Source organism: Phalacrocorax aristotelis, chromosome 7, assembly GCF_949628215.1.
Source record: "Phalacrocorax aristotelis chromosome 7, bGulAri2.1, whole genome shotgun sequence".
Taxonomy (NCBI): domain Eukaryota; kingdom Metazoa; phylum Chordata; class Aves; order Suliformes; family Phalacrocoracidae; genus Phalacrocorax; species Phalacrocorax aristotelis.
The window spans coordinates 47,601,711-47,626,363 of NC_134282.1; the positions used below are offsets into that span (position 1 = coordinate 47,601,711).

Sequence of the window (24,653 nt, forward strand, 5' to 3'; positions counted from 1 at the left end):
TCTTCAGACTTGATGCCTGATCTAATTCCTAAAGGCAATCACACCTGGATAATAAAGATGTAAAGCACTATTTTTATAGAAATGTAAGAAAAGATTCTGCCCCTGCCTGGCAACAGCCCATGCTCCCTCCTTTTGCCCTTCACCCTGCTATTTATCAGTATTCTCACTTGTTGCTGTCATGTTTATTTATATCACAAGCAGCATGGGCAGGGACCATACAACATATATTTGTAAAGCATCTAGCACAATGGTAACCCTGACTGAGGGCTCAAGGTATTACAGCTTACAGGCTTAAAGTCCCTAAGCTTCCATAGCCCCTATCCCCGGGAGGAATTAAGTGCCCTGGAGCGTACATATCGTCTGGCTGCGTTTTGCCTCCAACCCCTGGGACTCATACTTAAGTACTGGAGTTTATACAGTCACAGAGCAACTCACTCAAAAGACAATTTCACATTTGATAACTGAGACACATTTAGAAACAACATGTAGGCACCATGGCAATAGGTGCTTTATAAATCCTTCCAGAAGGTAGATCTCATCTGAGACAGACGCCATGAATAGTCATTTCCCTTGTGGCCCAGAAATACAGATCTTAAATATGCGGGCACTTGCACAGTGATTTGTTTTGTTTTAAAGGCTTAAAACTAGCAGCTTCACGAGTCCTGGAAATATGGGTGAGCAAGAGTCGCTTATGCTGCTGGCATTTTCATAGTACTGCTGGTCTAGGAGTTATGCAAAAACACCCATCATCATGTCCGCTTTAATTCCAGCTTGTTAGCTAGGCATTAAAACTTATGCTAAAGGCAAAGCCTGCACACAGTCTGCAATGTCCCACATACTGCCAACAGGTGGAGTTCAGAGATCCAGCTGTTGTGCACAGATGTGCTTTTGGTGTAATGCTGAAGGAAAGGGAAAAAAAGTGACGCACTCCCTTTCTAATGGTTATTTCAGTTCCAGTGACCAGCTCCGCCCCCCAGAAAAGCATATGCTGTCTTTAATACAAATATACATTTTCTATGGAATCTATTCTCTGTGGTGCAATACATTTTGCTGAATAGAATTATTGAGCAAAGAAAAAGCGTACAGAAATTAAATGCATGCATGTATTTCCTCCCCCCTTTAAAGATTTCTATAGGTATTAACAGTTAGAGGAGGGTTGTGAGGATAAACAAAAAAAACCCCAACGTGCACCAGTACCAAAGTCAATGCTAATAGCCAACAGGACTTAACAGCAAAAGGAGTGAAGATTCCTTGTTTTTTAACCCTACAAAAGGTCCAGGAATGATTTTTCTCCTATCTTGCATTTTGGTGAGCTGAAGTTAATGTATTCTCCAAAAGCTGTGCTGCCACTCAAAGAGAAGTTATAATTGTGATGCAGAAGCCCCAAAGTGAGCTCCTCTCTTGCTCTCATGGCTAATACAATAAGCATATCTCGGTTCCCAGGCTCAGCTCAAAGCCTTCACTGCAGCATCTTCCAAACATCTCTGCCTGCCCTGGAGCCTGTTAGGTTAAAATCAGTGAAAAGGTATATCCTTCCAGCCTCTTTCATCTCTGCCTCCCAGAAAGAACAGTCACTCCAGGGTTATCCTCCAGGCATTCTTACAAGTATCCTACTCTCTCTCTCTCATGTAGAACAAGTACAGAAGCAGAGACAGCTGTATCCTAAAAATTCAACCTATTCTTTACAGTTCTAAATTAAATTAGCTTCAAAGTAATAACAAAGAAGAACAAGGTACATGAAATACACTTAAATCTTTGCCAAGCAAATGCCCAGGCATTTCTTACAGCATGGCGCGGAGCTGGCACTGCTTCCTCAAGCAGAAGCCATACCTCAGAAGATTTCCCATTCCTGTCAACTCCCTCTCTAGGGTCAGATGTCACCAATGTGGCTGAGGCACGCTTGTCAACTTGTCATTCACATCAAGATGAAGGGGCTGGAAGGATCATAATCAGACAGGATTCTTAACAGATTCATCTCCCAGGCAGTTCCAGGCTGATGGTGTGAGAATCCAGCTCTCCCACCTAAGGGACACGTGTAGGGGGACTGAAAAAGGGGCTTGATGCTACCCTTGATTGATGAAGAGGAGTGGTAAGATATTCATTGAGGCCACATCTGCTGACAAGCACTGGCGCAGCCCTACAAAACATCTCATATACAATTAAAGTATGTCAGGGAGTGGGGTTAAATCCCCCTCCTTTCCCCAGACAGCTGCCTTCCAACCCCAGCTCAGACCACGGGGCTCTTTCTTACTAGTAACTGTTGGCTCATTCCTTAGTTGTCCATTTATTTGTGACTTATCAGTTCCCCATGCCCAGCAGCTTTTGCTCTGGACACCCCAGGGACTGATGTGCACAACACGCTTAAGGCAAGGCAGGTGCTCAGTGCACGGGGGAGAGATCCAGCCTCTTTCTGCTTGCTTCTGGATTGTTCTGCCCTGAACTTTTCTGAATGCTGTGTACAGCCAGAGCAAGGGCAGGGAGAGGGATACAATCCACGCACCTTGTGAAACCCTGCTTACTGCATGATGCAGCCAAAGGGCACTGCTTGGCAACATACTGAGGAACCCTAGGCTGAAATCTCAGCAGGGCAACTCTGGCTTCTGTCCTCATTAAGAGAAATTGAATTGCAGGTGCTTTGCCACTGGGGAGTCTCTGACTGTGAACTATGAAAGAGAAGGTAGAGCTTGGGGGTACCCAGGACTTTATGATGCCAGAAAATCAGCCTGCACTCACATTATATTACCTGCAAACAACTGCAAGATTTTTATTTTATGGATACTATCAATTGCTGGCAGTGTGATATCCAAGGGCAGCTTGTGCTGCTGACAGGCCAGGTAGTGAGGTACCTAGCATGTCATTACTTGTGCCCAGAGCTATCTGAGAGCACAAAAGGGAGGCTAGTTTCAGGTAATCAAGGCTAAGAGTTGTAGTTCTCCCCGACTACTGGTTAGTACAAACCATCTCTAAGGCAGCAGTAATCTTGGGGTAGAACACCTTTAAAAATCACTTTGTAATGAAAAGTGCTCTTGAGCTGTAAAGCAGCAGTGTTTGAAATAGCAACCTCTACTGCGTGAAACTAGGCTGCTGCGATGGATGGGAAATTTGAGGTTTCATTTCAGCCATTCCTGCAGTTACAATGCTTAGGATATTGAGGTTTGTTTTGTTTGGGGGTTTTGTTTGGTTGGACTTTTTAACCAAAGAAATAAATGTCTTTCAGGGAAACTGATTTTAAAAATGTGTGCAATTCAAGAGACTTGAAAAAAACCATGAAAGATGAAGCTGAAGGACTAAGAAAGCATCATCTTCCTTGATCTCTACCAAGAAGCAAGTCTGATTTTTGTGGCAATGTTTTCTTTAAGCAAAAGTCAGATGCTTAAGAATAAAAAAAGGAATGACCGATATTGAACACAAGATGAAAAACTGTGTTTGTTCTTTTTAATCTAATGGTACTGTTTCCGTATTACAAGGCTCTTGAAATAGATCCATCAGTTTGAGTTTATATGGCACTTCACTTTCCCCTCTGGTCCTATTCAGATGAAGCACATCCATAAAGTCCAGCCAAAAGAAACTTAAAGCTTAAAACCTCTAGGGAAGAGATCTGGCTTGCAGAGTTTCTTTGAATATGCCAGAGCAAGAAGCTGTTTCATGCAAGCATAGCTACTGGAATCATCCTCCCTGTGCTGCTCGACAAGATGCAACTTGGGTGGTTGTGAACTGTCAATAAAACCATAACATAGCCCTATAGCCCTACTCAGTTCTGAGTGTTGGTGAGTGCCCAGTTACAATCTGCCTGCAGTACTAAGGCCATGGTTTGAATGTGTGAGTAGCTGTTTACACATCAGCTGCAGCACTGACAGCACACAGCGTTACATCCACGTTTGCAGCAGGGAGCAAGTGGAAAAAGATATTGATGCCAATTAATCTCCTTGCATGAAACACTTTCCATTTATCAATCTCCATGTCCTTCCCAAGTAGGTAAGCAGTATTTCCCTATTATGTGCACAGGTTGGGCAGTTTCTATATATTGCTCTTACCTAAAGCCCAAAGGGATGGTGGTCAGAGTTAGAGCTGCCTGAAAAGCTCACATGCAAGTGGAATTTCAACAAAATATATGGAAGAAAATATGCAGAAGCTGTCATGAGTTTTCTCCTGTTCTCCAAATGCCTCCACTTTTTATCTCTTCGCATGGTTTTGTTCCCTCACATACATACTTCACCATTCAGCACTGAATTTACTGTGAATTGGGTACTCCACAGTTTTGATGGACCTAACTGATGCTGCCAAATATGAAGACACTTGGAAATACCGGGGTATTTGTTTGTAAGCTATGTGTGTACACAATACTGAGCTTAATTGGTACTATAAATCAGTCAGATTGAGAACAATGCATAAACATGCTTGAGAAACACAAAGTAACATTCTCTCACAGATTCACATTAGGCATCTTGACCTGAATTTAAAAGGCGTTTTTACGTCTGAGCATGCAGCTAGCACTCAGCAGGATTTTTTCAAAGCCCCTTTGTATACTAAGGTCAGAACTACCTTTCAACTGTAGCAGTTGGGCCTTTAACCTGCTGAGAGGCTTTCTGTTATTATTACATTACCTTTCATCTCCACATACCTAAATACCTCTGAAAATCTGGACATTCATTCAGAAAACTCAGTCTTCACTGACCCAAGACCTTTCAGTCAACACCAATTTTTCAAATCTGTCATGTATGTAAAAGAAATGCCAATTTTACCCATTGCGTGTTGTCAAAACAGAGGACTGCGAAAACACGTAGAACAGTGCTAGAAACATATAGTACCGACAAGTTTTGCAGCAGGTGAGTACAGTAAACATGAAGTATTTGTGAAAATAGATGTTGCAATTGCAGAGCTCGGAGTAAAGCTTATTAACTTGCCTGGGATTTTCAATAAAGGTTTAGCAGGGAAAAAAAGGCGTCCTGCTATTTACCTCCCTCTGCTATTCTGTGGTTTCTGTTTTGCTTGACAGGTGGGAGAGGGAAATGGGGATACTGCTCTATTGTGCAGTATACACACAGAGATACGTCTCTGCAGGAAAAAGAGCCAAGGTGTGGAAAGCAAACAGCTTTCACGCTACCTTGCAGCAGCTTTCTGGACATCAGATCTCCAAGCTGTGATAGGAAAGTCAGGAATGTCATCTGAAGACACGTGATCAGATTCAAACTGAATAGGATAGATGTTGCAAATGAGGATAGAGCTCCTGCAGAAGCCGCCCGTGTAAGTGGCATAAGCCACCATCACAGAAGGCCGCAGCCTCAAACAGCAGCAGATGCACCACCACTCCAACACCTGCTGAGAATTTGTCCTTCTCCTGTCCTCGCCTCTGCAGCTCAGGCAGGACAGAAGTAGAACATCTTACTGCAGGGAAGGCAGCCAACAGGCTGCAGGTCAGAGAAGAGGCTCTCTGCAACCACAGTACCTCAAGATATTTCTCATTTCAAAGAGCAGCAATGGGCTATATAAGATGGCAGTGGGAATGGCATAGGTAGGGGTCCCGAAAAAGAAAAGAGAAGTATGTTTAATTTAGTGGTATGCCCACGAGTCAGAGAAATAGTATTCTCTGTTAGATCACTCATGTTACCTTCCATATAGCACTTTGCCCAGCTGGTGACTGAGATTCAAGATGCAGGATGCATTAAGACTTTGGGAGGACAAGCAGGAAGACTGCACTACCAGGGCCAAAGCACAGCCTCAGGTTTCATCCCCACATCTACAAGCAAGGATGTTTGAGAGCAGGCAGAATGCACTAGCCTGGGGTGCAACACTGGTCACTAGACCATCATCGAGCCTGCAAGGCTGGCTGAAAGCCAGCATTCTGGCTGTTGTGGCTGATCCAGCCAACCGCAGACTAATGAATTTTTCCGGTTAAACATATATAAATCCTTATTAAGCAATAATCTGGGCACATCTTATTGCTGGTGCCTGTTCTTCACAACATTTATCTAGAGGATTTAGAAGGAGGAAAAAGTCAGTAACAAGCCAAAAATGCCACAAATACTGAGTCAAATTCTCCTGATATTTGCTGTTTGAATTCTGCAGTGTCACACTGGCGTAACGGCAGGGGCTTTTTGAAGCTGCAATTTGCAGAAGCCTAAGTAATAAAAGTTAGTATATTCCCCCCCCTTTCATTGGAAAGTTTCCATCTGATATAATCAAGCCGAACTCTGGGATTTGAAAACAGACCATATCAAAGCCAAGGCTGGTAAAACTTGAGCTGTAAATACAAGAAAGAAGCAATGGGGATAAGAAATTTTTAAAAGCTCAGTACAAATTATGAGGATTTTCAGGATGGTTCTTCCGTGTGCCCTTATTTTTTCTACATGGAAGAATCTGGAAGGTGGCAAAAGCTGGAATAGCCACAGATAGATAAGTGAGATTTAAACCAGCAATGAAACACAAGAAGGAAATGAAGCTTTTGGGTAGACAGTGAGAGCTGTTGAGCCATTGCAATTTATGTCCTATGGTCCACACGAAGTCCAAACTATATCCATTTAACATAGGAGAGGAAAGAAACACGTGGAGTAGATGTGCCAAGATATGGGATCATTTTCTTTTTTTCTTCTGCAGTAGTCTGGCTGTTGCTGCAGGCTAAAAGCTGGTGCGGTGAAAGCTTGGCCTCAGAGCCATGACCTTTCCAAGGTTTACACTTCAGGGAGAGTTTTCATTCCCAACCCCAGAACTACAGCCATAATAGAAGCAGCATCCCTGTTCTTCCTCACCGGCCACTTCCTCAAGTTTTCAGGTTCTCCCCTCCATGTCTCTGAACACATCCCAGAGCAGCTCAACCCTGAGTTTATTTACAGATTTTACCAGCATTGCTGCCATTCCAAGTGTTGCCCTGCAGATAAAGAGACCAAGAAGAGCCCTGCCGGTGTTTGCAAGCCAGAAACCTGTGCTGCATCGGTAGCACTGCTGTTACAAAACTTCCTTTCCCTAACAAAACTCATTTCACCCACACTTGGTAAATACTGTAGTATTTAAGATTACTCTTTTATTCTCTATAATCAATGTTTATTAACTACCCAAAAGAACCTGAAAGAGACTGTGAAGACTTTGGAGCTCGCTCTCATGCCCACTGGAAATTTGTCAGTTGTGTTTCCTCTGTATTGCTAAAACCAGCTACCTCACTGCTGCTACAGCTGGTGCAGCTCCAACAGTGCTATCAGGACAGGGAATCCTAGCATAGAAAGGCTGTTGCTAAGGGCTTTGACACTGTCATTTAACTCTGCTCAGGGCAGGTCTAATCACTGTCGTGCTTTAAAACCACTGATAGTTCTAGAGACTGGCTTACACTTCACCTGCCAGCATTGCCAGTGCTGCTGGAGCTGGAAAAAAGCCACAGCAGACCCAGAAAATTCTTAGGGCTGTTTCCCTTGTGGGCACAGTACCCGTTCAGGGCTAGCATTGTGCAAAATTCATTGCCATAGAAGCTCTGCGCTGAGGCTTCCTTTCATTGTTGTTTCCATCAAATTTCCCTTGTCTACCTTTGGACTGAAAGCTTTTGTGAGAAGAATTTCACAGCTGCTATCTACCCCCTTCATAATGGTAACAGGCTTCTAGGTGGGAGGAGAAATGGCAGTAAATCAAGTGAAAGGGAAAGGAGAGGAGATTCCTGGGCTCTCATGTGTGCTGACACACAAGTGAGTGCCTTCAGCTTTATCTATTCACTCTCTGGCCTCTATCAGAGATTCACGTCATTACCCAACTCAGTGATTTCCAAAGGGGATTCTTTGTTTGTCTCCTTGACATAGGAAAATGAATGCAGGCAAACAGGCAAGATGGGACCCCACTCATCACTTCTATGAGCAAATTCAGATAGGCTTTGCTTAGAAATCCCTTCTCTCCAGTACCAGCCCCCCAGGGCTGTCTTGCTGATGCTTTCTGAAAGCTTTGGCACTTCACATCCACCTCAAACGTGTTTACAAGGTCACACAATCATGTTGCTCAACCCTCTCCTTGCTCTGCCAGCTCCACATTCACTTCACAGTTGACTTCAACTGCATCGTGCCCGAGCATAAAACCTTTCACAAATTCACTACTGCTTTTCTCTCCCCTTTCTCATTTTCCACCTTTCTATCTCTGTTCTCTATGCCTTGGACACAACTGACCATACCCTCACTACTTTTAGTAAGGCATTAGAAAGTTGCAGGTTTGTGTGTATGCATTGAGCATATGAAAGGTCTCATTTCAGGTGACTTGCCCACAGTAACACACCATGTCTCATATTAGCACTTCAGACACAAGAGATCTTTTGTCTTCCACTTTCTTTACTCTTACAGCCCTACCGCCACTGGTGAAAGCCTTCTTTCTGCAGATAAGGAACAGCTTGCCCACCCAACTTAGAGAACCCATCAACTTCCAGAAATCATCCCAAACCCTTCATTTCTTCCTAGATTGCAAAATATTCTGTAATCCTCCTATAGCTCTCTTCTTGTTTATTTATTCCACTCTCTTCCTTCTGTGCTATTTACAAAATGCTTAGCATAACCAGTACACACCAGTCTTGACCTATACTTCTATGGAACTATTGTACTCAGCTACAAGGAATCATTGACATTGATAGTTCATTTAACTCTGAGAAATACTCTGAGGTGCAAGTGAGGTATGAAATCAAGTCCTACCTCCCATTTGGATGGGAATGACAGTGGTTTCCCCAGCTATGTGAGAGATACATCTCAAAACTTCTAAGAGGCAAGACAACAGCAATGTAGTGAGGCACCCAAGTGTTAGCTTTAATCTAGTTAGCACAAAGACAACAGCGAGACAGATATGGCAACATGAATAATACTCCCTGACTGGATAATATGTCCTAAGAAGCTTGGGTAGCCCACGCTGGAGGCCCTGCTGCAAGCCTTAACAGTTGTTAGCAGAATGAGGTAAATTAAAGCTAGGGCAGAGCAACTCTCCCACCCAATGAGCAGAGAGTTGCCTGCAGTATAGACATACCAAAATCATCATGTGAGGTCAGCCATGAATTGCATCTGCCATAGCCACCGGGTGTGAAAAGTCAAGAACTTGAGAACAGAAGCAACTTGCCCTCATACCATCTTTCCAAATATAACCTGCTAGCTCACCAAAGGGGAAGAGATAACAGGCAAGCAAAGAAAGGCCTTCAGCTGAAAGCACTGCTTCCTTTTCAAACTGTTACTTCTACCTGAAATAGAAGTAAAACATAGGCTAGACCTAAAAGAAATGAAGCAAACATCTCTCTTAAAATAACGGTCTAAGTCCATTTATAAACCAGTTTCTCCCTTCCCAAGACATATCAAGTTAAGCTTAGAAGTGGTTTCCTCTTTATATAGTGTTAATTTGCCAATTTTTTTGTGACGCATAGGTAGGTGTATCTGTGCTTAATCTTGCCATACCAGAGACTACCAAGAGATGGCACCACGGCTTCTGCATGCAACATGTTTGGCCATCTGGAACAACCTTGGTACACGGTATTCCTCTCTGCCTCATCAATTCTTCATCTATTTTCAAATCTCATCTGTAAGCATCTCTTTTCTCCCTTGCCTCTACCTCTTAATTTTTCAATTTCTCTCTTCTGCTGCTATTAACAGTACAATGCCAGTAAAGTATAATTCTGTGATGCAATTCTATTTACTCTGCAAATCAGTACTGAGATACTATCAGTCCGAAATATTTTATATCTCTCAGTCTGAGCTATTTTATAACTTATTATTAATATTATAACAGGTCATTCTTTGAGAGCAACCACACAGACCATAAAAAGAACAGAGGAGAAGGAACTGCATAAAACTAGAACACTTTTGGCTCCAAGATCATGTCTTCTATTACAATGGCTCATTGCATTAAATTTGAACACTTGGGTTTATCTACCCATCTCAGTGACATAGGCACCTCTGCTCCATGTTATCTGAGATATGATATATTAGTCAAGTTGAAAAGACAATTGATATAAACTGGAATTTTAACGACAACACTTTTTCTCTTGTTGCTGGCATCATCGCATTCAGAACAGTATTTACTGGTTTTATTTAGCAGGAATTTGAGGCTAAATCCCATGTAGATCAAGGCCAGATGGGAAGCATGTAATTTAGTTGTGACATAGCTCAAAAGAAATTTCAGCCCCTCCTGTGAATTTTCTACAGGGATCAAATGAACCAAGAAGCAATTTGAGAATAAGCAGGCACTAAGCATTGATTAATTCTGACCACATTCCAATAGAATTGTGTGTTAGTTTCCAATTAAATATCCAAACTGCTCAACACGATTAATAGCAAAACACAGACTAACAAGAGGAATTAAGGATGATTTGCTTTTGATCTCTTATCAGGAATCGGTGCCAAATGAACAAAGGCATAAAGCTGTTATGTGGAGCATTCCTCAAAAAGAACCAATCACAACAGCTACCATATCAGGTAGCAGAGGAACTAATCACCATGTTCGTGTTTTGAGCTGCTTCTCAGTCTCAAAATATTGGCTGGCAATGGCCATGCAACATGTTCTTCTGTTCAAGCAGTGAGCAGCTAAAAGTTTAGGACAATCTAGGAGATGCAATTGCAGCAAATGTATATGGTGGTCTACCAGCAAGGTGTTATCCAGGATTAAGGCTAGGAAACTCTAACTGCCTGCACTGGGTCTAGGACGTATTTGCAATTGGATCTCTCCCATGTGTCTCTCCATCATTCGTAACAGAAGAGATAACACTAGTATTCAGGTCACCCCTGCTACAGGTCTCCTCTTTTTTTGTCTAATAGCCCACTGCCCTTCTGATTTTTTCTGTTGTTGCTGAGGTCACAGGAGATCACTTTGAAAAGCATTTGTTGATGTGGCAGCTTTGTCACTTTTCAACACTATGGGCTCAACACTTACATTTTATTTTGCATCAAAAGCACCTGTTCCAAGATGGGAAAACAGAATCTCAGCTGCGTGCAAACAAAACAGGTTTTCTAGAAAAACAGAGTAATATATATATATTTAAAGCCTATTTTGAAGCAATATACAACCTCTTAGCTTATATCTGCAGCATTTCCAGGGCCTTTGTATTCTCCTTGGTCAACCTGACACAATGTCTGATTAAATACAGACCCACCAGGTTTGAGCTTTTAGCTTTAGATGTGCTCTCTTGATCACCTTGACATTCTTCTCTTCACTTGCATGAGCTCTGCTCTCAGTACTCCAGTAAAAATCTTCCTTGCAGCTCACATTGTGACAGGAGTATGTGATATAGGAATCACTTCCTGACCATAGCAACGGTGTCATCATTATTCTTGCACGTTTCAGATTCATGAGTCACTCCCTACCTCAAATCACCCCTGAGCGCACATCACCAGAGAAGAGACATGTGGTGTTCTCACTTTCTCCTGGGTTTTGAGCCCTTACGCTAGCTGGGGAGGACTGCATTTTCCAAATTTGTCTCAACAACCACCTACCTGACCCAACCGTAAATGTCCATCATGCTACTTCCAAGTTACCCACTCCAGGCTCATCCTCCAGTCAGCAGAGAGAAATAAACAAACCCAAGCCACCTCAGGTTTCTAAAGGCAAACATCCGACACTAGTGAAGAGAACTTTGCTTCTTCCTTTAGTACGTGAGAAATCCAGAGATCCACCTCAGATGGAATAGAGTTACATGAGATGATTTCCTCCCTTTAATGGAAAGGGAGATTATCGGCCAGTGTTTGAGGGGCTGAGACCATCCAATAAGCACCAAACGTAAGAAGAATTGTGATCAGATGTCAGAAGCAGGCAGTGCTGGACATGAGCAAAGGCAGACAATTTCTGCATGTCACATTTTCTACTGAATTTGGCAGCATTCCCAGACCTTTTTTATTCACTTTTCACTTTTAATTAAGTAGTCAAACTTTACTGGAACAGCCCAGCGCAGAAAGCCAAGTTTTGTGAATATTCACAGAAAGAGAGTTTTTAATTCTGACAAATACTCATTCGTGTTGCAATCTCTTGTATGAGGTTTATCTGATCCCTTACCATTAGCCAGCTTTCCTCAGCATGGTAAGCAGACATACTCACAAAGAACTTTGAGAAACAAAGACGTTTTAAAAGAGTGCCTAGACTGCTTCTAATAAAACTGCCCACCAACCTTTAAAGAACAAAGAAGGAGGAAATAATGGAGGGAACGACTCAGATACAAGTCACGCCACCATTTGCCATTTTCTAAGACACAGATCTTCCTCATGTGAAAGAATCATAAGTTCTGGATTTTTGTTTTCACTCAATTTGATAATCTACCTTCAACTTGAGGACACCTAGAAGAGACCTGCACAACACATAGCCACAGACAACATGCAGCCTTCAAAGCTGTCAGCCTGACATGCCAACAGCCTGGGGAGGATATCTGGTGCTTGACCACCTGGAGAGAGAGTCACACAGAAGAAACCCAGCTCCTAGCTGGCCAGAGAGCAAACATCTGCCACTGACACATTCCACATCCATCTGCCCACAACAAATCCAAATATCTCTCAGAACAAGTAAGTTGGGAAAGTGAGCAAGGGTGCTGAAAGAGGCATTGTAAAATAGGTGAAAGGTAGGAGATATTAAACATATGGGGAATAAGTAAGGTGGAAGGTGAAAGGATCAGGGGTCATTGCACTCTGTGGATCATCAGTGATGTTGCATTAGAGAAAGCATTGATGGAGTGAAAATTTGAGCATCACACATGCTTGTATCAGCTATCCCAGCTACTGACATAAACAGAACTGAGAAAAAAAGAACATCATCTGGCTTTATTTTAAACTCCCCCTATAAAAGGGTATCAGAAAACTTTCTCTGCAGCACAGCATCATGAGAGGAGGGTAAGACAGTCCAGAGTCTCCATCTCACTTGGATTTCACAGTGCTTAACTCAAAAAGTCTCTAAACCTCAAGGAGTTTCACATTTTTTCATGTGGATTTACTTCAAATATGGTTAGTCCTGGACAGATCCACACAGCTGTGGCATCAGCAACCTGAAGACCTCAGATACCTAGCTAAGACCAATAAAGTCCATGAGTCACAGTCTCAGGGGAATCAGAGCTACTCGGCATGCACCCAGAGAAGGTCAATTTGAGTATGGGAGACTATTTCTAAATAACCCAGAGCTTTGCTACTAGGAAAAATAAATAGAACTATGTATCTTGTTTCCACATCTTAGCTGGCTAAATAAATAGCTCTCATAGTGCACTCTCCAGGGCAGATTCTTAAAGTGACCTTGGTCCTGCCGCTGCCCAGGACAGCAGAATGCGGGTGTACCCACAAGAGAAGTGGTGCATTTTCAATGCTGGATTCCTGGCACCCGATCAAAGAACAGGGTAATCTCAGCTCCCACAGTTGCCGGCTGTTCCTTCCCAGCAGCAAGGCAAATCATGGTGGCACAGTTATGAAGTAGAGAGAAGGTATCAAGGGCAAACACAAAGGGAGGATCAGAGGCTTGCTGGGAGGACACGGGAGTTTTCCTCTGTAGGCAGGTTACAGACTAGTGTTCTCTTCAAGTTCCATACTGATAGCCAAGAAGAAGTAGATGTTTTTGTGACCAACTAACTACTCCAAAATAAGCCACTCCAGATTTCAGCATGGGCACAGCAACTTTGGGAAGAGCTACACAGTTGTGAGATGACCTGGAGCACACAGTGAACTAGACAAAGGACACGACCCCTTTCTATTCTTTCGCCCCATCTTAGAAAAGCCATCCATAAGCTTCCTCCCCCAGTCACCCTTCAAATTTTTAACTAGAGCAGCTCAAAAAATAGAAGGACATTTTCACATGTACCCACCTCCATTTTCTAATGAACTGTAAAGATGCCTGGGATTTTCAGACCATAGCTATCCCAAGCATTCGCTAATGCTGGGAAAGAAGATCTGTAACCCACCCTACAGACTGGACATCTGGTCTCAGGACCTGAATTCTTGTCAGCAACATCTCTTGAAGCCACTTTCCCAAGAGAGAATAGCATTTCCAAATAAACTGCAAGCAAGCACAATCTCTACTGAATAATAAGAAGCTAGTGCCTTTAAATAGGTTGCAAGCATTTTTTTTAAAACGAAACAGGTTTGCGTGCTTCTTCTGATGTAAAACAGACTGCCTCCACTGAGCCATTGACCTTCTCAGCTGCTCCTAGTTATTAAATGAAACAAGCGACTTTGAGCCCTAGGCAGGCCAGCTGAGTGGCTACCAGGCTTCAGCTGATTTATGGTTCTTGCTCGTTAAACTAAGTGTAGGTGGGAGCCAAATCACCTTTTTCTGTGAACTAGGTCTCAGGAAAGATTTTTATCCTCCATTTGCACATTCATACAAATATGTTTTAAGAAGAGCACAAATATTTTAGGAAAAAAAGGAAATTAGGAAACTAAACTAGCACTGAGGGAGCTCAGGTAGACAGCAGTTAATGTATAAGATACCTTTTTTCAAAGGCATAATAAATCCAAGCTTTTCAGCAATAAATAAAATGGCTTATTAGCAATAAAACTGGAGTTTTATTGAGGAAAAATTAGAGTTTGCATTTTCTGGTGTGTGTGTGTGTCGCAAATGGAAAAAAAATGTCCACAGAAGAGTTCAAAACAATTGTTGTACATAAGATAAAAGGAAGAAAAACCCAAATATTGCATGTTGACAATCTGGAGTCATTAAAATCAAAAGGAGTGTTTTTCTCTGAAGGCTATTTCTTTCACTTTCTGCTTAGAATTGAGTATTCTAGAGCACTGTACCACCTACATTACAACAACCCTCAGCAGCACCAGTTGTATCTCCAAATGAATCTCACCAAAAACCCAGGCTAGAAATGTGCGACAGATTTTCCAGTTCCCTCAGAGGAAACTGTGAATGGAAAAAGCAGCTTTGCACATGTGGTGGGTTGACCCTGGCTGGATGCCAGTTGCCCACCAAAGCCACTCTATCACTCCTCAGCTGGACAGGGGAGAGAAAATATGAAAGGCTTGTGCACTGAGATAACGGCAGGGAGAGATCATTCACCAATTACTGTCATGGGCAAAACAGATTCAACTTGGGGAAATTAGTTTAATTTATTGCCAATCAAATCGGAGTAGGGTAATGAGAAAATAAAAACTAAATCTTAAAAACCCTTCCCACTACCTCTCCCTTCTTCCTGGGATTAACTTTACTCTCCATTTCCCTACCTTTCTCCCGCTGCAAGCAGCACAGGGGGATGGCGAATGGGGGTTGTAATCAGTTCATCACATGCCCTCTCTGCCACTCCTTCTTCCTCAGGGGAAGGACTCTTCTCTTCACACCCTTCCCCTGCTCCAGTGTGGGGCCCTTCCCATGGGAGACAGACCTCCACAAACTTCTCCAAAGTGGATCTTTCCCACAGGCTACAGTTCTTCACAAACTGCTCCAGCGTGGGTCCCTTCCACAGGGTGCCATCCTTCAGGAACAGACTGCTCCAGCGTGGGTCCCCCACAGGGTCACAAGCCCAGCCAGGAGCCTGCTCCAGTGTGGCCTTCCCATGCAGTCACAGTGTCCTTCAGGCACCCACCTGCTCTGCCATGGGGTCTTCCATGGGCTGAGGGTGGATATCTGCTCCATTGTTAACCAATATGGGCTGCAGAAGGACAGCCTGCCTCACCAGGGTCTTCACCACGGGCTGCAGGGGAATCTCTGCTCTGGTGCCTGGAGCACTTCCTCCCCTTCCTTCTTTCACTGACCTTGGTGTCTGCAGAGCTTTTTTGCATATTCTCACTCCTCTCTCTGGCTGCAGTTGCACGGGGGTTTTCCGCCCCCCCTTCTTAAATATGTTATCCCAGAGGTGCTACTACCCTTGCTGATGGGCTTGGCCTTGGTCAGCGGCTGGTCTGTCTTGGAGCTGGCTGGCATTGGCTCTATCAGACACGGGAGGCTATCGCAGAGTAGAACACTAGTGTAATCACAGCCAACACTTTCGTAGGAACGAAACCAGGGAATTGAGTGGAATTTGCTTATTTTGTTAAGCACAGGCATGGACCCATCAATCACCTTTGGTTGTCTCAGAAGACAAGCTCAGCTCTGGGTCTAACTCATCCTGGGCACCCCTGTCATATATAAAGTAGTTCTCCAGGCTCCCTGAATCTTAAAGTTATAACATGAGGCCTGAGGGTAATCTTGGAGGGTGGTCAAATATCCTAATAACATCCTAGCAATAATATTATTTAAGTTTGGTAATATCCAAACCTCTGTGTAGGAAACATCCTGATATCATACTTTTGGACAGACCACGTACAGGAATCACAGATACGCTGGCTAAGAGAGAACTGAAGCTGTGAAGCAGTTCCGGGTACTTAGCACTACACTAGAAAGTCAAAAATGCAGGCAAAAGTGAATTGGCTTCCATTAACAGGGCAGTGGCAGGAAGTTGTTCGTCTGCTGGGCCCACTCAGTATCGTATTTAGCAAAGCAGACTGTTCAAATTTTGTTTATAGCCCCAGACATGTAGGCAGAAGAACTGGAAGAATGCCACATTTAGTAAACAACAGTACCGTGTGTTGACATGCAAGTTCATCACTTGTGGCTAGTGGAAATTAACTCAGATTCCTTCCCATGCAATGTATGGTGTAACTGGTGATATTGGCAGAACTGGTGTCAGTCTTTGAAGGTAACAGCAGGATGGACGTTATCTACTGGTGCCCTCATCCAGAGCGACTGGCCCCCACTTCAATCACAGCTAAGCCAGTAGTTGTCAAACTGTTATGCCACATCTGTCCATCCACTTGTCACCTGCCCGTGATGCTCAGCCTAAAGCTACTTCCTTAGTAATCACCAGCCATGAACAGCCCCCATGTCAGGTCCACGCAGAAGCCAAAACTGACTGAATGCTGCCGTGTCCTTGCTGAGACGTGCATGAACAAGTAGGCACTATGTGCTCCACAAGGCATTGCATGCCTAAGCAGAAGAACTGTCAGGTTCTGTGTTGCTTAAACCAATGTGATTGCGTGGGCACAGCGCATAGAAGTAAATTCCTCCTCCTGTTTGTCATGAGCAAGCCACAGAAATGTGTTATGTCCTTCTGTGGATGTTTTCCACATTACAAAGTTTGCTTTGAAAGGCATCTGAGGAAGTGGTCAGAACAGACAACTTGGGGACTAATGTTCAGCGTGAACATGGAGATATAAAATGGCCTTGTTGTCTCCAGAAAAAAACTATTTGAAATATTTGGGAACGGCTTAAAAACATACCAGATTAACACTAGTAAGAGCAGTCATACTTCAAAATTATCACAATGACCCGGTCAAAACTGTCTGCAAAAGGAGGATGAGGCAGCAGTGCCACAATTCCACTGTACCTGTCCCCAGGCCAATGGTGACAAGAGTTTCTTGCTAAGGGAGGAGCCGGAGCAGTTTGTCTGCTGCCAGCACATGCTTCTCAAAATCCAGTCCTGACTGGCAAATGAAGGACAATACCTTGCAATCAAACTGCCATCACTGTATAGGATACGCTACAAATAAATGGCCACCAGCATGAATCATATGATGAATCACAGCATTAATATGTCCTTCAGGGAACTTTTTCTGCCTCTTAAAAAACCCTGCAGATTTAGAGTGAGTGGAAATTGTGCATCCATTTCTGATTTCTTTGCCTCTTCAAGTGGAACCAAAATTTTATTTCTTGCTGTCCTGGAGAGATGAGTTCCCTTGGGGCTACTGCCTACCTGACTGTCCTGATGTGTCTCTTGCTGTAGGGGGTGATGACTTTGAAAACCAGCTCCATGGCTCCATTGACGCCAAGTGTAGTTCCTGTGGTAACTAAGCCAATAAAAGAGAAAAGTAGTCAGATCTGAAGCAGGCGGTCTGCAACATTGTGTTTAGAGGTGATGTGGGGAAGGGAGTAGCTGCCCCTGGGGCTAAAAGTGGGTTCGTCTGGGCTCCCAGCTAGACTTCACAGGTCATTTTACAAACACTGAAACTGAAGCACAAAGCTGTCTGTGGACACAACCTGAGCCAAGTTCAGATGCAAAAACTGTCCTGCAGTTCTTCCCCGAGTTCCCCAAAGCCCCTTTTCCTGTAAATATTGTCCTCTTCAGAGAACAAATCACAGTTTAACAGGACCCTCTCCCAGCAAAATGACAGGGCTCAAGTTCATCCCGCATTTCCCACAGGCAACTCCATGTGGACAGTTTATTTCATAGGGGCATGGAGGGCAGAGTTTTCTTTCTGTGCTATTATTCAGCAGTACGGAAGTATTTTGCAGGGGGAGGGGTGCTTCTGAATGCAGCTTAATTTCAGCTAGGCCAATTTTACCTTTAATCCTTCACTTGCTAGCACGCTAGGAACTTTTATAGATACACTTTTCAATCAATTCCAAAAATGCCCAATGCATAAACTAGGTGTTTAGCCAGATCTCCCCACTATGAGACAGGATCTCTGTGTAAAGAAGGGATGAATACAGCCCTGAAATATTAAAGGCAAGCAAACCGGGTGAAAGGATCAGTAATCAACAGCAGCCAGAGGGAGACCTGGCTGCCAGCCCACTGCTGGGTTTTGGCTGTTTTGTAAATATCTCCCATCAGAGAGCTGCCAGAGGGCCCATCATCTCCTGCAGTCCTACCGTGTCCTCATCAAGTTGTCTGGTGATGGAAAGCTTTGCAAGGCTTGCCAGCTACTTTCACACTAGCTGGTAATTCATTAGAGACAGGGTGGTGGACAAGGCTGCTTGAACTCCGCTGCCCCAGAGCGGGATGCGCGCTGCCACACACAACTGGTAGCAGAGATTGTGAAGGGGCAGCCCAGAGCAAAGAACTGGTGCGTGAGGTTGTGACAAGGACTCGTCTTTTCTGCTTTCATACCTTAGTACTCTCAGAGTTTTATATGTTTCTGGATCCTCTCTGGTTCCACTGCATAAAAATAATTGTTAAGGTTGGGAGAACGTAATCTCTTAGTTTGGTACCACATTCACACAGTCCTTCACCTAACCTCCCCTGCAGCTTCCCAGTTGGGCCACAGAGCCCAGAAAGTCAAAGCTACTCGTGGAAGGGGGAAGCTCAGCTGGAGAGTGCTGGAGAAACCTGGAGAGTAATAGAGATGCTCCAGTAAGGGAGCAGAGGCGGGGTTCTGAGGTCTGACATTAACAGAAAAGATGCCAGGCTGCAGTGTGCATCCTAAAACCTCTGCAAATACTGCAGCTGAATTGGGATGCAGGTGCACTGGAGCAGGGAGCAGGGAAGTGTGTAGATCATCATTTTGGGTGGGAGGCAGCACAGGGTCACTACACAGCTGTGAAACCCAAATAAAGGCATGTTTCAGTTTCTGGCCTTGGCTTCATTTTCAGTCACACTAAGCCTTTCAAACACTGCTTATCACAGGGAGGGGGGTTGAATGTTGAGGCTTGGCTGCTTGCCTGAGAAAGCCCATTGCATGAAGCTAACTCCTGTACAGATAGAAGGGACCTGCAGGGCTGGGTGCCAGGAGTGCTAAATCTTAGGATGCATATAGCGGACTGCAGACAGGATGGTCGTCAAGAATTATCTGCTGCATGAGGGATGTGGGGAAGGAGAGGAAAGGGTTAGAGTGAGCAAAGGGAAATCTGTGCTGACAAACTCAGTGCTATAGAGCAGGGAAAGCCTGTACGAATCTGTAATGATCCTGGGGGAGAATACTGGAAATCCCATTGCTTGAATCATTTAACATGAGGGCATTGCTAAGCAAAAAAAGCTGGGTGCCTGGGGAGGGGGGATACTAGACAAAAGACCAGGATCTAATATGTACTTCCTAAGGGACCTTGAATGAGTAACTGATTTCTCTCTCCCTCTGTTTCTCCATATGTATTTTCCTTCCTCATGGAGCTGCTCTGAGGATCAATACAATCAACAATAGTGAGACATTTGGCTATTATGGTAATGAGAATTGCACAGAGATTTAAGGTACCTAAGTCTCAGAGCAAAAGAGTTGACTGTCTATGTTTTAGAATAGATCATTGCCATGAATATTTTTCACTACAGCACTTTTATTTTCATAGTCGACAGATTAAATACACTGTAAAGGCTGTGCAGGCCCTCTCGGGGAGCTCCTTTTTCTATGTTCACTCTGCCTTTTGTGCCTGATTCTGTATAATAACAGTGCATGCAGGCACTAACCTTAATCAGGAATGGTGTTTCTTTGCACAAAAATGACTAAAAAAGAATGCTGGCAGTTGTCACGCAGAAGGAAAGAGGAAAATCCAGGCACTCACCATTAGAAGCACAAACCCGAAGGACCCAGAGGCAGTGGATGAGGTGCAGGTGGTGACCCAGGTTTCTTCTAGCCAAGCCCAGTATTATATCAGTTGCCTCTGCCTTCTGCACTTTCAGCCCAAACTTCCTATCTGTGAAAAGCAAATAAGAATCAAACTATTACAAAGACCAGGTCTTTGCAGCAGTGCTGATAAACATATTTGCACCAAATCTTATAACTCAAGATCTCACAACAAAGGCAAATGTATTAATGAATTAGATCAGCATTATTCTTGCTGAAAACAGTAAAACATGGGATTTACCTAGAGTCATCATATATGAATCATAGAATGGTTTCAGCTGAAAGGGACCATTAAAGGTCATCTAGTACAACCCCCTGCAGTGAGCAGGGACATCTTCCACTAGATCAGGTTGCTCAGAGCCCTGTTTAACCTGCCCTTGAATGTTTCCAGGGATGGGGCATCTACCACCTCTCTGGGCTACCTGCACCAGTGTTTCACCACCCTCATCATAAAAAATTATTTCCTTATATCTAGTCTGAACCTATCCTCTTTTAGTTTAAAACCATTACCCCTTGTCCTACCGCAAGAGGCCCTACTAAAATGCCTGTCCCCATCTTTCTTATAAGCCCCTTTTAAGTACTGAAAGGCCACAATAGTCTCCCCAGAACATTCCCTTCTCTAAGCTAAATAACTCTACTCTCTCAGCCTTTCCTCACAGGAGAGGTGTTCCATCCCTCTGATCATTTTTGCGGCCATCCTCTGGACCTGCTTCAACAGGTCCATGTCTTTCCTGTGCTGAAGACTCCAGAGCTGGATGCAGGACTCCAGGTGGGGTCTCACCAGAGCAGAGTAAAGAGGCAGAATCACCTGCCTGCCCGTGGGAGGGAGTGAATGAATTCCTTGTTTTGCTTTGCTTGTGGGTGTGGCTTTTGCGTTACTTACTAAACTGTCTTTGTCTTAACCTACAAGTTTTCTCACTTTTATTCTTCTGATTCTCTCCCCCATCCCACAGAGGGGGAGTGAGTGGCTGTGTGAGGCTTAGTTGCTGGCTAGGGTTAAACCATGATACTTCCTTCCCTGATTTCTTACACATGGGGATTAAGAGCTCCTGAGCTCTATGAAAAGCATCCTTAAAGAACTGCCAGCTCTGTCCTGCTCCCTTGTCCCTGAGGCCAGTTTCCCAGGAGGTCCTATTGACTAACTCCTTGAACTGCTGTAATTTTGCTTCCCTAAAATTCAGGGTCCTGACTTGACTCTTTGCCTGTCCCATATCCCTCAGGACTGCTAAATCCACCAGTACAAGATCACTGCAGGCCAGGCTGCCTCCAATCTTGACATATTTGATTAGTTCACTTGCATTGATGACCAACAGGTCCAATAATGCATCCCCTCTGGTAGGACTTATTACCTGGCTTAAGAAGTTATCCTCAATGCAGTCCAGGAGTCTCCTGGATCACCTACAGCTTGCCATGCTAATTTTCCAGCAGATGTCATGGTGGCTGAAGTCCCCCAGCAGGATGAGAACCTGCAAGCGCAATGCCTCCTGTGGCTGGAGTAAGAAGGTGTCATCAACTGGCTCCCCTTGATCGGGTGGCCTGTAGTAAACACCAGCTACAAGGTTTCCTTTGTTGCCTTCGTCTCTCCTTCTTACCCATAAGCTTTCAACCTGCTTGCAGCTATTCTTCAGAGACATCTCTTCACAATCTATTAATTTCTTGACATAGAGGGTAACACCTCACCCCCACTCATCCCCTGTCCCTTCTGAACAGCTTGTAGCCATCAGTAGCCACTCTCCAGTCACAGCATTCATCCCACCAAGTTTCAGCAACGGTAACTAGTTTCCTAGCTTTCTAGCAACACGGTGGCTTCCAGCTCCAGCTGTGTAAGAAGTAGCTCTACACACATGTATGCCCTCCCTGCCTTGTTGCAGGATCTCCACCTGGCCAAACCACAGGCAAGTGGCACACCTCAAAAATAAATTCACAGCTGTCTTTCAAGCACATCCCAGTGCTGGCTATCGCTGGAGCTGCCCATTAGTTTTGAGTCCCCACCGCTCAGCAGTACCTCGTTGGCCGACCCTGGCCAGCAGGCGAAGCAGGGGTAGGAGGGTGCTGTGGTCGGGCGGCTCGGTTCGGGCAGTGGTGGTGAGAGCTTGCAGCAGCGCCTCACTGCCCCCTTTGCTGATCATGTAGTGAATTCTCCGGCCAGTCCCTGGGAAAAAGAGAGAGACTCTGCTCAGAGCACCCATTCCCTGAGCCACAGATATTGTAATCCCTCAGCTGACCTGGAGCACACAAAGCTCCCGTGGCCTTCCACCAGTGTTTTATTGCTATAAACCCAAGGGCATCTGCAGAATTGACCACGGATCTCAGGTGATAATGACTGCATAGTGAAACTATGAGCTCTGCTGCCTCTTGCTCCAGCAGTCGTTATCTTCACAAACCCATGTCCTGCAGAACTTTTTCATTGTGCATTGAAATGTGGCAGAGAGGAATATGCAGAGACACCAACAGGTTTCAAAGGAGCAGAAGGCTCGGTGAGTTTTTCTTAGATACTGGAAATTACACAAGCAAAGGACTAAAGCTGCAACAGGCTTCTGCCAAATGAAAAGGAATCCTAGGGAAGCTTTGGAGACAGCTTTCAAACAAAACTAGGTCTCCAAAGAAACCACAGGCTAATCCCGTGAGGCCTACTGTGTCAACAAACATTGATCCATGGGTGACTTCAGCAGCGACTTGAGGCTCTGTGGTTGGAGGAAGCCACGCATTCATCACCTGTTGGGGAGACAGTACCTCCTACCCTCCATGTAGGCAATCCTTCCATCTAGCTGAGGAAAAGCACTGCAGGGCTTCAAAAGAGAGACCCAGCTGGGTGGGCGATGTCTGCGGTGGGGCTCCAAGGACCGGGGAACGCAGGAGGCTCCAGCACTCGCCGATGCAGCCCCTGCTGCCTAGCAGCTCGGTTGGGTTGAGAATTGTTTAGCAAATGACATTTTTGAGGTGGAGCAGGAAGGAAAAGAAACTTAATTATATTTTCAGTTCCTTTGCCAATTCACTTATTCTTTCACATGGCTCAAGCACATGCAGCAACATGCCTTCCCTGCAGCCCCGAGGTGGAGGTGTCTTTTGGGGAGATGCTGAACACTTTTCGTTAGAGAGTCCCTGTGCTCTGGGAAGTCAGGCTCCTCTCCCTGCCTCACAGCCCTCTCTCTAATGGCACTGGTGAACTTTTCCAGTGGTTGCCTGCCAGGGATTATGAAATACTTTGAAACTCATGGGCATCTTTTAAACTAAAACAAATGGAGACTTTCTCTGGGGTTTCTTTTTTCTTTAGCTTACTGAAGAAGCTCATTTTTCCAAACACAGGAGCAAGGACTGCTGATCTATAGATACAATTCATGTTTTGTTCACCTTGCAAACACCTGGCCAAGTTTATGCAGGTAGGAATTCCCTGATCCTATTTGAGCAGCCCCTTTCTGCCCCTAGCCCACAGGCTTTGCCCCAGACCTTCGCTTCCTTACCCAGAGACAGCAAATCAGTGAGGACACTGAGAATATTCCGGATGACATCCTTATCGCAGGAGTTCTGAAATGGAAACACACCAAATTTGGGGATCAGTTCAGAACAGTGAACTTCATGCTACACAGGGCTGCAGTGCATTATGTCATACAGACGCACCAAGATCCTTGTTTGGATACTGAGTACTTTTTGTGCCATCTGACCAGTGAATATGTAGAACCATATTGATAACACATTTTAAAAGCCTCTGACAGACATACTGATCATACTACACAATATTTAATACAAAGTAGCATTTCTGCAGAGTTTATGTCTAAATTCTAAATTACATCTCTCTTTTTTGGTTTGATCTGGCTACCTCAAAGTTGAGGAAATTCTGTATCACACAAAAATGTTAAATGTGGGGTGGTTTTCCATGACAGCACCCCTTATTATTGGCAGTTGAAGAAGAATGTCTTTAAATTATATTAATCTCATTTACAAGAAAATTGCCCTGTCTTTGCAGCTTTGCAGCTACAACCACATGGAAGCCTGGAATTTGGGGAGCAGAAAGATGCCCTAAATTTATTTTTAATCAAGACCAAGTAAGCACCACACCTTGACATCACACATTCTGCTTCAGATTCACTTTAAATTTTGCACTGGAGGAAATAAGATATACTCTAACTGAGGAGCAGGGAACACATGATATCTACCATTCATTTGCGCAATACACTAGACCCCTTCCTCAGTCCTGCTCAGACCAGATTTCACTGCTGAGACTGAAGAATTATTCACCAGTCTGTATTGCTCTATGAGGGATTTGGGTTAAGTTCTAGATCTCTGAATTTCCATACAGATACAATACAACACAATACAAATTTCCAATATAATAGAAAACTTGCATTTGTGTGGCCTTGATCCTGAAGAACTTCACAATCACATAAACTATAATGGAATCACTTTACCTCCCATTAAGTTGTGTACAATGGTATAATATCTTACAAATATATG

General features: G+C 44.2%; 1 protein-coding gene across 1 annotated transcript in view; it reads right to left on the reverse strand.

Annotated features, from left to right (window-relative positions):
- AGBL1 (AGBL carboxypeptidase 1) overlaps window positions 1–23,720 on the reverse strand; it is a 270,250-nt gene extending 246,530 nt beyond the window's left edge. Inside the window, exons 1-4 of the mRNA XM_075100597.1 lie at window positions 23,663–23,720; window positions 22,207–22,353; window positions 20,140–20,271; window positions 17,624–17,717 (exon numbers count right to left, since the gene is read on the reverse strand). Of these exons, the coding sequence (XP_074956698.1) occupies window positions 17,624–17,717; window positions 20,140–20,271; window positions 22,207–22,330 (350 nt within the window). The 5' untranslated portion in view covers window positions 22,331–22,353; window positions 23,663–23,720. The remainder of the gene's footprint in view (window positions 1–17,623; window positions 17,718–20,139; window positions 20,272–22,206; window positions 22,354–23,662) is intronic.
- Window positions 23,721–24,653: the final 933 nt, after the last annotated feature.